We start from the raw sequence: 13,322 nt of genomic DNA, 5'->3' as shown, positions 1-13,322 counted from the left end.
CAAGAACTGCAAGAGCTGTTCATTCTTGGCAAAACTTGAACAATTGTCCTGAAGTTATAATTACATGGTATTTGTTTGCTTTGTCAACTCTCCTTTGAGAGTGTTTTCTCTGAGCACATCCAACCCATGAAGAAGTATGACCATGACTGAAATGTTTTCCCTTGAACCTGAGACCAATGCTGTGTCCACTAGCTCTCTACAAATGTCAGCTGCAAGGCGCTCGTAGTCCAAGGTGAGATTCTTCAGACTGTCAGCCATAGTTCCCTTCACATTGACCTCACTCTCCTGCTGCAGGACTAGGGATTGATGTCTCTCTGTTTCCTCTGCATTCTGAATATCTCTAGCTTGTACCCCCAGAGGTTCTGGCATGTCCAACTCTGGTGGGTTGTCCTCATCCTTGACACTGGAAGGTTCTTCACTATCAAAAATAGATGACCCTGGTCTTGACTGTATGCAACCTTGAGAATCTGAAACGGACGAATCCTCAACAGTTTGCATGAGGCACAGGTTCTTCACTATTAATTTCTGTTGAGTCAACTCAATGACAGTCAGAGCTCTCTCAGCCACTGCATGCTCATCCAAGACTTCCCAGAGGCCACTGGACGCTAGGACCAGCATCTGGAAGGATGGGTCCGTGGGCAGCGACACAGAGTAAGGCACAGGGATGACTGACTTTTTCAGCTTGCGATCACCATAATGACCAAGCCCTCGGGTGGCCTCGGTCAGCCCCTCCACCAGACCGTGCTGTTTGTTGACGCTGATTGCCCCTCCGGACTGGAGGATGCGTTTGCGCTCTTTAGGGTTGGACGTGCTGTGGTCTTTGGTCAGACGAAAGCCCCTGCCTTGTTTGTACAGCACCGCATGGACATTACCTGTGAAATGGGAATCAACAAGAGATTTGGGAGAAAAGTGAATCAACAAGAGATTTGGAAATTGATAGTATTCAATGAATAAGACTTATTCTGTATAATTTTTTTCTGTGTATTATCAGTATGCTAGTAAAATACTGACCACAGTTAGCAATGAGAATTCTTCCACCCTGTAACTCCTGTGGGGGGGTTGGTGTATTACTCTCCTGTCCTGTTCCCTGCTCCTTCCCGTCTGAGGAGGGCAGCCCACTGTCGATCAGGCAGAGGAGCGCTGTGCAGCCACTCCAGCGGATCTTGGAGGTCTCGTTCTTGCCAAGCCCCAGGACCCGGTCCATCTTCCAGAAGGCTGTGGTGAAGGCTAGGTTCACCTGTTCCATATTGGTCAGATTCTCCAGCTGCTCGGGGCCTAGGCCTAGTCCAATGTTCTGGGCCTGGCCTGGGTAAGGTCTGTTGTAGTCTTTCTGGAACAGGGCTTCAAAGCGTGACAGTAGCTTCACCTGGTCCTTCTCCAAGGAGAGCAAGGAGTCCTGTTTGGAGAGTTGCTCCAGGACTAAAACAGGCATCTCCCTAGATGCTGTAACTGCAGAAATCTGTCCGTGAAACCCGTCAAAGACCCCGAAAAAGCTGGTCCCCTCTTTGCCTCCATACCCCTCATGAAAAATGGTCACATCCTCCATGTTCTTTTTCCATGTGGAGTTTTTCTCCTCACACACTGCCACAGCACGGATGAACGGGTTGCTCCCTTTGTGCGTGGTAATGCTGTATTCTGCCATGCGCTGAAGTTGGACAAAGTCCACACACTGCACCCTGACGCTGAAGGGGCTCTTACCTTTCTCCAAATTGGAAGATGGGTTGCCATGGATATTGCTCCCACTGTGGTGGAGGGCATGGTGTTGGGAAGGGTAAGGGCTTCCTGTGTCAGGACTGGAGTCAAAGGATTCCCCAGGGATCCCCTCTATGGGAATACTGGAGTGAGAATTATTCAAAGAATGGGAATACAAACACAAACAAATCAGGACTGAAATGTGTCGCCCTTTCATTTTCCATTTCACAAGTTCCATTATATTAGTAACAAATAATGACTTATTTCTCAAACTAGCCTAGTGAATATTTCCAGACATAATGTGAAGGGGTGTACCATGAGTCCATTTATGCTCGCCTCAAGTAATGGCAGTACTTTAGATTGAGTTCAGCTGTTTACTGGCCTTTCCACAGAAACAGTTTCCTTGGCAACTAAAGGCACTATGACAACATTGTGCAGCTTATGCGAGAGCCTTCCAAATATATATATATTTTTTTTCCGGAATCAAATGGAGAAAGATGTTTGGTAGGCTTTTGGTCATTATGGACATTTAGAGTAGTAGTCTGATTAATAGTGTTGAGTGGAAGGGGACAACAACAAAACAACAAAAAGAGTACAGGCTTGTGAATTTACTTAAAGTACTTAAATTAAAGAGCTGGCTTTGTGCACCTGTATGCCCCTCTTTTATCCAACAGATGGCAGCAGTAGTACACCATCTCAAAGGGGACCATGGCATAAGAGTCAGTTTGAGCCAGCCTACCTTATAGGCTACTCTTGAAATGTTGACAAAATCTATAATTTCATACTTGGAGTTTAATGAAATAATCCTTAAACAATTAGAATGAGAATTTTACATCCATACCATCATTAAAGGCACCTCAAACACACTACATAACCAAAAGTATATGGACACAGAATCGTCTAGAATATCATTGTATGATCTAATGTTAAGATTTTCCTTCACTGGAATGAAAATTCCCAGACCATTATTCCTCCTCCACCAAACTTTACAGTTGACACTATGCATTGGGGCAGGTAGTGTTCTCCTGGGATCCGCCAAACCCAGATTCGTCCTTTGGACTGCCAGATGAGGAAGCGTGATTCATCACTCCAGAGAATGTGTTTCAGCTGCTCCAGAGTCCAATGGCGGTGAACTTTACACCATTCCAGCCGACGCTTGGCATTGCACATGGGGATCTTAGGCTTTTGTGGGGCTGCTCAGCCGTAGAAACCCATTTCATGAAGCTCCCGACGAACAGTTATTGTGCTGACGTTGCTTCCAGAGGCAGTTTGGTAGTTGGTAGTGGGTGTTGCAACCGAGGATGGGCGATTTTTACGCGCTACGTGCTTCAGTACTTGGCGGTCCCGTTCTGTGAGCTTGTGTGGCCAACCACTTCACGGCTGAGCCGTTGTTGCTCCTAGACGTTTCCACTTCACAATAATGGCTGAAATAGCCAAATCCACTAACTTTTGTATATATAGTGTACCTTACAGAATATTGGTGAAAATGTTGTTATAACATACTGCTGTAATGTGCAGACATTACTGCATGACACATGGTTAATAGATCATTAGGGAAGCAGTGGGATGCATGAATGTGTTCACTTCCTTCTTAAATAAAGGTTAAATTAAAAATGATAACAAATAAAACCTGCAGTTGACATGAAACACAAGGTGACACTTCCTGAAAGTCACAGCTGCTATCTGGCGTGATCTCCTTAGCTGTCGTCCTGCATCGCCTATCCTAGATGTCATCACCGTAACCCTGAGATGTCACTTCCGTGACAGTTCTATTACCATGATAACTCTCCTGGACTGCATACATTACTGCTATATTTCTATATCAGGTGATGAGAAGGAGACAGCGACACTGAAACTATGACACAAATTCCCAACTATCAGAACCAGGCAGTTGCCTGCAGGGATATGTCATCTACAGTAAGTTGTTCCAAAAAATGACTAACCAAAATGTATCATTGGTAAACAGTTTACATTATCTCCATCATAGCTTGAATATTTCCTGTCAACTAAATATTGATAGGCACTTGACATTGATAGAGAACACTGAACACACGCACGCACAATTATACAACCTTTCCGCAGACCTTACACAACCTTACACTCAGCCCAGGGGCACTTTCATTTTCTTAAGCACTCTATAAAGTGTATAACCTTGCCTTCTAGATCATACCCAGCATGGTTATTTTGACATTTGGTTCTTTGGAGGTTCTTTGGAAGTTGTGGGAATGTACATTTTTGGTTTCCCATTGGTTCTGGGAATTAAGCTGTAAGTTTCCTGGTAAAACTGAACATTTTTTAAACATTCTGAGAACAGAAGTGGGCAGCATACCACCCTGCATCCCACTGCTGGCTTGCCTCTGAAACTAAGCAGGGTTGATCATGGTCGGTCCCTAGATTGGAGACCAGATGCTGCTGGAAGTGGTGTTGGAGGGCCAGTAGAAGGCACTCTTTCCTCTGGTCTGAAAAAAAGCAAATATCCCAGGTGCAGTGATTGAGGGTTGCCCTGCTCACCCAGTGCCGTCTTTCGGATGGGACGACGTGGTCACCAAAGCTCACATTTCACTTATCATAAGAGTAGGGGTGTTAATCCCAGTATCCTGCCTAAATTCCAAATCATAGACATGTAATTATCCCCAGCTTCCAATTGGCTCATTCATCCCTCCGCTGTAACTACTCCCCAGGTCGTTACTCTACATGAGAATGTGTTCTCAGTCAACTTACTGGTTAAAAAATCTTTAAATCCTGTTTACTCATACAAAGTTTTACATATTTGTCTATTCAAACAAACCCCATTTCAAAGAAAACACTCACTCATTAAGATCAGGTGTGGCCAATTAGTGGGTGCGGCCAACACATCTGGGCACACTTAACAAGACAGAGGATGGAGAGAGTTTTGTTGACCCAGAGAACGGAGTGTATATTCTTATTATGTTCTTTGAACGTTACTTGTGTTTTCTTGTGGTTTTTATGGAAAGTTCTCTTAATGCTCTGAGAACACGACTTTAAATAGAACCATGAGGAAACCTGCAGAAAACGTTATGCTGAAGTACTGAAATTCCCACAGAAGAACGTTGTTTCTTAACGTTCTCGGGAACAATTTGAGAACATTATTTTAAATAGAACAATGAGGAAACCTTTAGGAAATGTTATGCTGAAGTACTGAAATTCACCCCTAAGAAACATATGGTTCTCAGAATGTTTCGCTCTAGCTGGATATCCTGCACCTTTCCTAGAATGTTGTATGCAAAATAATCATAAGACAACCACGCTCACAACAAACTCTAAGAAACATATGGTTCTCAGAATGTTGTGCGCTAGCTGAGTAGTTGCTGCACACATAGTGCCCTTTTATAGGTAGGCTACTCCTCCCATATTGCCTCAGATATATATGAATATGTTCTATTTGAATGTTTATTTGGTTCCTAGAAGAGACATGGAGCAGTATAAGCATTTCTAACATCATACTGGCTGATATATTGGCCAATCACTGACATGGAACCATTCCCTTTTACTAGTTCTTTCTCCTTGTAATAAATAGCACCTCTCAGATCCGTTCAGACTGGTCCAACACGCTCTCTGTGTGTTTATGGCGGCAGGTTATTCATTAGGGTCACAGTCTCCGTCTCACTTGAGTGACATCTGTTTGAGCCAATAATTAATGGCTCAATAATTGATGTGGCCAAGGAGAGCAAGGCAAGGGCGGGTCATATAACTGAATATACTAATTTAGTATGAGGGGTCAGCCAGTAGTAATCTGAGCTGAGTAAGGGTTTCTGTATGCATGCAATGAATCCATGACAACATTAGTAATCAAGGCTAGTATTATTTATTTATTTGTATACTATTTGTGCCAATTTCTTCTCCCCCTGACTCAGTGATTCCGCATGTTGATATTGGACATGACAAAGCCTCGGAATGAAGGTGGATTTGGAGCCAATGGAAGATGTCAACAATAGCTATATTGTACAATGTGGAGAGCAGAAAACTTAGTTGGGCTATTTGTTTGCATGTAAATGCTTTCCTTAACTTATGTTTGGATCTCAGTTCCATTCAAACAAACTCATTCCAATACATTTGGGGAAACATGTTTGTAATGTTGTTGTGTCATGGTCGATCTGAACTGCATGGTAACCATAGACTCCTAAACAAGCCGAAGCTTTTGGGCTTTGCTCTCATTAAGGCTAACTTTATTGCCAAGGTCAAAGGTACTGTATAGCTCTTTAAGACTGAGAAAAAGAAAAGGCAAACAGCACATTTTAGACACATTTCGAAACCAAACCTCAAAAACTCTGTGTTGTGACCTATGTTTGGATTAGGATTTCATTTGGATTTCATTTGTTGTTTTGTGCACTCTAATAATTCTACCTTCTCACAAAAATATTTGACTGGGACTTCTAATCAAATCCCTATCCTAACTTCAACCATGAAAGGCATGAAAGCAGTCTGCTGAAACATGAGACTGTAAAAACCAACTGGCATGTGATGCAGGTGTTCAGTCAAAGATTTATTTTATCTTTATTTAACTGGGCAAGTCAGTTAAGAACAAATTCTTATTTTCAATGACGGCCTAGGAACAGTGGGTTAGCTGCCTGTTCAGGGGCAGAACAACCTTGTCAGCTCAGGGGTTTGAACTTGCAACCTTCCGGTTACTAGTCAAATGCTCTAACCACTAGGCTACCCTGCCTAACAGCACCAGGTTTCAAAACGGTATAAAAACGGCTGGAAGAAATATGAAGTTCTAATGGACGTGGAATGTTAATTGAGGCACTTATCATACTGTGGAATCCGAGGTGAACGTGGACAGACACGCTGTCGGAATCTGCCCTTGTGTCCCAAGGGTATCCGACTTCAGAGCCTGTTCCTACTGTGTTACTACACATCCTCCTGCCTGTACATTAGCCCTCCAGCACGACACCGTTTTCTACAGCCTACATAGATAGAAAGGGAAGACCTACTCAATAGAAGCAATAGCGCAATGAACTTCTGTCTTTAAAAAAAAAAAGATGACAGAAAACAACCAGCTGTTAGTTCAGCAGTGTGTGCTACTGCATATAAACACGCCTGTTGTTACACATCCACAGCCCACCAGATCAATTCTTCACAATCATAAAATGAATGTTTTCTGTGGCCAAAGGAAAAGATATCAAAAGTTTGGTTGGCATCGAATAGGATGCAATTCATCAATCCAATCTGTGGTTTTCTCAGGAGTCCTAATAAACAGGTGATAAATAAATTTCACCCTGTGTTACCAAGGAACCTCAATACCCATTTGTCACACAATTAATGTCTTGCTCTCTTGCTCTCTGGTCATCAGGCGGCATTTGACGTTTTAGTCATTTAGCAGAGGCTCTTATCCAGAGTGACTTAATGTAGTGCGTACATTTTTCTACATGCATGTGCAACGGTACAGTCCCATTGGTGAATTCTAGCATCAACAAAGTTAACAAAGTAAGACTCTTTTATTTGAAATTGTTAATCTTTTACACATTAACAGATATTATACACAAGCATTAGTGGTCCCTTTAAACCGTGACGTGGTCATTCAGAATGGTTATTGGGTGTCAGCTGGGATGGCTTTAAGGTGGAGGGCAAGGTCACACACAAACACCCATATACACCCACACACATACGCACACACACAAAGAAACAAACACTTACACACCAACAGACACATACACGTAATGCAAGAGGAACTACAACACATACTCTAGCCAGCTAATGCACTGCCGACGTCAACAGAGGGGGGACTTAAAGTGCATACAGCAAAAGAGGAGATCCGTATCAGCCGTGAGTGATAACTACCTCCACTGAAGCAATGATCTTAGTGCGACACTATCTCTGCAAATATGATATCCCTAGAACACATTTATAGCTCAAACTGTGCCTCGCATTAGACAGAAATGACACTGCATAGTTCACTGGTTTGTCTTATACATTATTGCAGTACAATATAACTCCAAGTCCTGTTCTTGGGTATGATTCAAGGGCAAGAGAATGGCACAGGAACGTTTGGGGCTAAGTAGCCCTGTAATACTAGAAGGGGTGTCTGTGTGGGTACGACTAAGTACTAGCTACTATAGGAGGGAATTGTGATGAGTCAATGACTCTCTGAAGATGAAGTAGTAGAGTAGATTCGACAGGGTGGTTCTCCAGTAATGAAGAGACTGGCCTGTAGTCAAGTGGAAGGGGAAATGCAGGGTTAATACTGTAGAGCAGTAGTAATCCAAATGGAATAGAGTGGGCAGTAGTCCAGATGTAATGCTTCAGGTTGTCTGGAGTCCATATGTTTTGGTGAAGATCGTAGTCTTCAGAGGAAACACACCAGGACGACAAACGGTTGGTTAAAAGCCATGGGTGGCCGTCCTATCGCCACTGACCAGAATATCGGCTATTATTTGAGGTTATTTCCCCATGATTCTACATGTTGGATCGTTCATACCCAGCAGGTGATCGCTAACACACTGCGCCCATCTGTTTATTTTAGCCATTATTCGTTCCGGTGTGGTTCTTCTCTGAATGTAGGGGGAACAGCAGAGGGAAGGGGGACACTGATCAATTCTAGGCCATTGATGGGTTCCTTGGGAAATCCATAACGGGAGGTCTGGCCAGCCCAGTAGGGTTTATCTGGCAGTATGGGTTAAACAATACCTGTGTGCCTATTATCCCCATATTCTGGTGAAGGTGGCCTATGGTCCAAATGTATAAAGGGATAAGCAGAGGGAAGAGGACTCTGGTTCATAACAACTTCCGTGGCACGGCCGTCATGGGAAGTCCATAGAGTCTATAGGGTGGGGTTGTGAGTCAGTAGGGGGCAAACAGTAACTGTGTATGGGAGGTCCTGACAGGCCCGGGGGCGGGGCGGAGCAGGGCAGCAGGGAGGGTCTGTGTCTGAAAAAGTGTGGGGCCATGGGAGGGAGCGTGGTTGGAGCGGAGGCCGGGGAAGGCCGAGCCCATGGCTGCTGCTGCTGATGCCAATGCTGCCAGGTGAGCGGGCATTATCTGGGTGATCTGAGGTTGGCACAACTCCTTCCCCACTGTCAGCTTCACCTGGACAGTGAGATTGAGAGAGAGAGAGAGAGAGAGAGAGAGAGAGAGAGAGACAGAGAGAGAGAGAGTGAGAGAGACAGAGCGAAAGAGAGACAAGGAGAGAGAAAGACAGAACAAAAAACTCAATCAGTGTCTGAGAGTATGGGTTTGAAGGTCAATGGAGCCCTTTGAAATCGTCTTCTGTATTAGTCATAGGGAAATGGAGCTTCCTCTGAACACCAAGATGGAAATTGTTATGTGCTGTCAATCAACTGACTCATGTATTCTAACCTACTGGGAGGAATCTTTGCTCTTTCCATATATAAGTGTCTCCTCTGGGTTAATACAGTTGATGATGGGATTTAGATGTGTCATTTCCCACAGATTGTCAACCCCTGGGCCTGGTCGCAAGTTATCTCTGTCTGCCACTTTATGAGACCCGTGATGGAAACTCGACTTTCATTTTTTTTTGCCCCAGATGAATCCCCAATACATTCCACCTTTAGCATGTCGGTCTCAGACCTTCATTTTTACTAGGCCTGTAAAGTCACAAACCGTATCAACTTCATATCCAGGGGTTATTAAATAAACGAATAATGAAGAACACCGTTTTAGATTACAAAACAAGAAAGAGATACCCTCAATCGTGTCTCTCACATCTTGGTGACATAGATTTGTGGAGACTTTCTGATTGTTTAGGTGATTCCTATGATTCTGTATTTTGTCAGTATTGAGACAAGGATGGACTTACTGGTTGTGTGGCCTGGACTTTTGGGGGTTTACTGTAGGGACTGTATTTGGGTTTAGCCGGTTTGCCCGCCGCTCGGTCTTTGTGACGTCTGCTGCTGATGTGCTGGAGGAGAGATGGAGAGGACAGTAAGGTTATAGAGTAAGAAAGAGTGAGACCACAAGTGATTGGTCCTAGATTTACTTAAACCTCTACAGGACCGGTGGGTCCCCCGCGGGACGGTTGAGCTAATGTAGGCTAATGTGATTAGCATGAGATTGTAAGAAACAAGAACGTTTCCCAGGACATAGATCTATCTGATATTTGCAGAAAGCTTAAATTCTTGTTAATCTAACTGCACTGTCCAATTTACAGTAGCTATTACAGTGAAATAATACCATGCTATTGTTTAAGGAGATTGCACAGTTATGAACTTGAAAATGTATTAATAAACCAATTAGGCATGTTTGGGCAGTCTTTATACAACATTTTGAACAGAAATGCAATGGTTCATTGGATCAGTCTAAAACGTTGCATAGACACTGCTGCCATCTAGTGGCCAAAATCAAAATTGTGCCTGGGCTGGAATAATACATTTATGGCCTTTCTCTTGCATTTCAAAGATGACAGTACAAAAAAAACTATACAAATACGCATTATTTTCTTTGTATTATATTTTACCAGATCTAATGTGTTATATTCTCCAACATTCATTTAACATTTCCACAAACTGCAAAGTGTTTCCTTTCAAATGTTATCAAGAATATGCATATTCTTGCTTCAGGTCCTGAGCTACAGGCAGTTAGATTTGGGTATGTCATTTTAGGCAGAAATTGAAAAAAAGGGAGCATCCTTAAGAGTTAAGAGGCCTCAAAAAGACCAAGGAGTACAGAACACCACTAATTGATTCGTAAGGGTTGTCAGCCGTAGAGGTACAAATTAAAACAAGAAAATTGTTTTATATCATGTCAAAATTGCATGATCAATGCAGCACTCTAAAAGTCCAAATATATATACAAAAAAACTTGCCAATTCAATTTTAAGACATGTTCCATTCATCCAGTTTTGAAAGCCTACCTACTCATTTGTTTCTATTCATTTAGTGTAATCAATGCCTGAAAACTGTTCTCTGTCATTTCAAGGTTATATTACGTAGGCTTAGTAATAATTTCTAATTAGACACTACTTCAACGAACCCAAGAGAGACAGATACAGTTATACCACTGATAAGAACATGACATTTAAATATAGTGAATTCAAACAATTTCCATTTAAACAAATTCATAATTTTCACTCATGGAACTGTGATAATATACAATGGCTAATGTTCATGTAACACCCTGGTGTATCCCACCTGTTTTAGCTGTGTCTCGGAGTTGACGTGCACATCGCAGATCTCACAGTGAAATGTTTTGTTCTGCAGGCCCGTGGCTGCCTTGGTGGGCGGAGCTAGCTTACTCTTGACCCCTGGCCGGGGGAAGGACTTGATGGAGCCCACACCACTCCTGGCCTCTAGCATGGTCTTGTGCTTCGTACCTGGATGATAAAATAGGAAAAAGTGAGTCACAATAAGGTCTATAAGGCATTTGCATCCACAATCATTTGCCACTATTATGTAAACAGCATTGAGAGGCACTGACATTATTTGCCAATGAATAGACCCTACCAATCAAATGATGGACATGATTGGCTGTGTTCTTCACATTGACAGAAGAGTGAACTCTATTTAAGAGCTACTATTCAGGGTTAGTGATTGAGCCCCTAGGGACAGGAGGGACTGAGAGGAGGGCAGGTCCTCTCACCGCTGTTATGAGCCTCCAGTTGGGATGCCGAGTTGACGGCCATCTTGCAGAGCGAGCAGTAGAGCAGACGCCTGGCTTTCTCTTCCTCTGTCTCCGGGTCTGTCTCAGCCTCTTGCTCCACCTCCATGTCTGGTTCTAAAGGTGAGCTGGATTTGGGCGAGGCCCTGTCATCCCATCCTGTAGCTGAGGTAGTCTCTGTCCCTGTGGATGAATTGGGACTCGATGCCAGCGTAGGTGCCAGGGGTGGTAACATTGATGTCATGGGTGCCAGGGTTGATGTCAGGGATCCCAGGGTTGGAGCCAGTGTGAGCACAGGAGATAGTGGGAGTGGCGATGCACCTGGAAAGCCATCTGCAGAGGGCGATAGATATGTTAATTGACCTTCCCTGCTGAAATAACCTGTTACAAGACGACTACTGCACCAAAAAGAATTGTCTCATGTATGGAGATCAAAGTCATCTATGGATCAATAAGATCTGATGAGAGAAACAACACAAGTCGGTATAAAAAATACTGTGAACTGGCTCCTCATTTACCAAAGTAAAATGTTAGTCTTGGCAGCATCCCCTGATCGATGTCAATTCCTCTCAGTTCTCTCTACTGCAATGACACAGAGTGAAGATCGCCAGCCAAGAGAGCGAATCAATAGTGAATTAATTTAATTTATAATACTCTACAATATCCAAATTACAGTATACACCATTAACTCTAGTTGACACCTTTGATACTTGATATTTCTGTTATATCGCATAAAGCCACCATAATTAGCATTTGAGTGAATCCTTAATTGGGTGGCAATTGATGGTGGGCCTCACCTTGTCTCTGATGAATACTATTTATGGTAAGAGGAAAACATTAACAGTGCCCCATTACCCCCCTGCAATTATTATCCAGCTACTCCCAGCCTTCTTTTGAGTGCCAGGTATCAAAACACCCCGCAGTCACACTATGCCAATCCCTCAATCAAAGCCAAGTCACTAGAGACCAAGAGCTGTCAACCGACCTCCTTCTGTGGGCAGGTTTTCAGCACAAGATAATGATTTGATTTGTCCTTGAAAAGCAGGGTTAAATGGGTTTTTGTTTGTCTGTCACCATACATGTATTGTGCTTGCATGCGCACATGCGTGTCTCTATATGTGCGTGACTCTATATGTGCTTTTGAGTATGTACTCTCTCCATGTACACTGTGTGGTGAGTATATACAGTATGTGTGTGGTTGTGTACTGTTCACACACAAGCATGGATGTGTCTCTTCATTGCTTCATCTTTTAAACAGGAAATCCCATTTCAGTGACCCACCTCTATTTCAATCAAGGGCAACCTGTTCAAAAGGCAATGTAGGCACATACATGTGTCTGTTCTTGCATTGCAGTGCACTCATCTTCCATAATGCCATTAAAGAGCCATTTGCCTTTTGCGAGCAGGTGATTATAGTGTACTTTGGCTGGCCTAAAACGCCCTCTACTCTGGGAAGGCTCCAGTAATCCATATCCCCACTCGCTGTGACCTAACTGGCTCTGTTAAGAACTCAATCACCTCTCATTAATGAAGGTAATGACTGTGATCAATCTAGAGAGGCAGCGGGTGGGGACTGACAGTTATGGGCTAAGAGAGGGGGGGGGGGTAGTGAGGGAGAGAGAGAGAGAGAGAGAAAAGGGGACACAAGGGGTAATAGAGTAAATAAGGAAAGGAGTAAGGAGATGGAACAAGAAAGAGAGATTGGAGAGGGAAGGAGAGCAGGGAGAGGAATGTAACAGTGAGAGAGAAAGAGGGAATGAAAAATACAGTAAGTGAAAGAAAGATGAGGAAGTGCAGGGGCCCCAGAAGGAAAGGGGGAAGAGAAGAAATAAAATCAAAAGAGAGGGACACAATTAGAGAGAGAGAGAGAGAGAGCGAGAGAGAGAGAGAGAGAGAGAGAGAGAGAGAGAGAGAGAGAGAGAGAGAGCGAGAGAGAGAGAGAGAGAGAGAGAGAGAGAGAGAGAGAGAGAGGGAGAGAGGGAGAGAGAGAGAGAGAGGATGCCACAAAGAAAGAGGGAATTTGATTGGGGAAAAGAGACAGCTATCATGACCCTCTT

General features: G+C 43.5%; 2 protein-coding genes across 2 annotated transcripts in view; both read right to left on the bottom strand.

The window, feature by feature from the left end:
- Nucleotides 1–60: 60 nt before the first annotated feature.
- LOC109901737 (protein phosphatase 2C-like domain-containing protein 1) lies at nt 61–2,018 on the bottom strand. The gene is made up of 3 exons (XM_020497707.1): nt 2,008–2,018; nt 1,012–1,835; nt 61–872 (listed from the first exon to the last, which is right to left on the bottom strand). The coding sequence occupies exons 1-3, from the start codon at nt 2,016–2,018 to the stop codon at nt 61–63; spliced, it is 1,647 nt and encodes a 548-aa protein (XP_020353296.1).
- A 3,484-nt stretch (nt 2,019–5,502) lies between these two features.
- The window catches only part of LOC109902073 (zinc finger protein 385D), a 41,012-nt gene continuing 33,192 nt past the window's right edge, over nt 5,503–13,322 (bottom strand). Inside the window, exons 5-8 of the mRNA XM_020498138.2 lie at nt 11,248–11,598; nt 10,800–10,981; nt 9,470–9,571; nt 5,503–8,739 (exon numbers count right to left, since the gene is read on the bottom strand). Coding sequence (XP_020353727.1) covers nt 8,494–8,739; nt 9,470–9,571; nt 10,800–10,981; nt 11,248–11,598 — 881 coding nt within the window. The 3' untranslated portion in view covers nt 5,503–8,493. The remainder of the gene's footprint in view (nt 8,740–9,469; nt 9,572–10,799; nt 10,982–11,247; nt 11,599–13,322) is intronic.

The sequence above is a fragment of the Oncorhynchus kisutch genome, linkage group LG13 (genome assembly GCF_002021735.2).
Source record: "Oncorhynchus kisutch isolate 150728-3 linkage group LG13, Okis_V2, whole genome shotgun sequence".
Classification (NCBI taxonomy): domain Eukaryota; kingdom Metazoa; phylum Chordata; class Actinopteri; order Salmoniformes; family Salmonidae; genus Oncorhynchus; species Oncorhynchus kisutch.
This window is presented reverse-complemented; position numbering and strand designations above follow the sequence as displayed.

Coding starts and splice junctions, on each gene's coding strand:
- LOC109901737 (XM_020497707.1), bottom strand. Junction 873..1,011: donor AATTCTCATTGCTAACTGTG/GTCAGTATTTTA, acceptor CCCATTTCACAG/GTAATGTCCATGCGGTGCTG.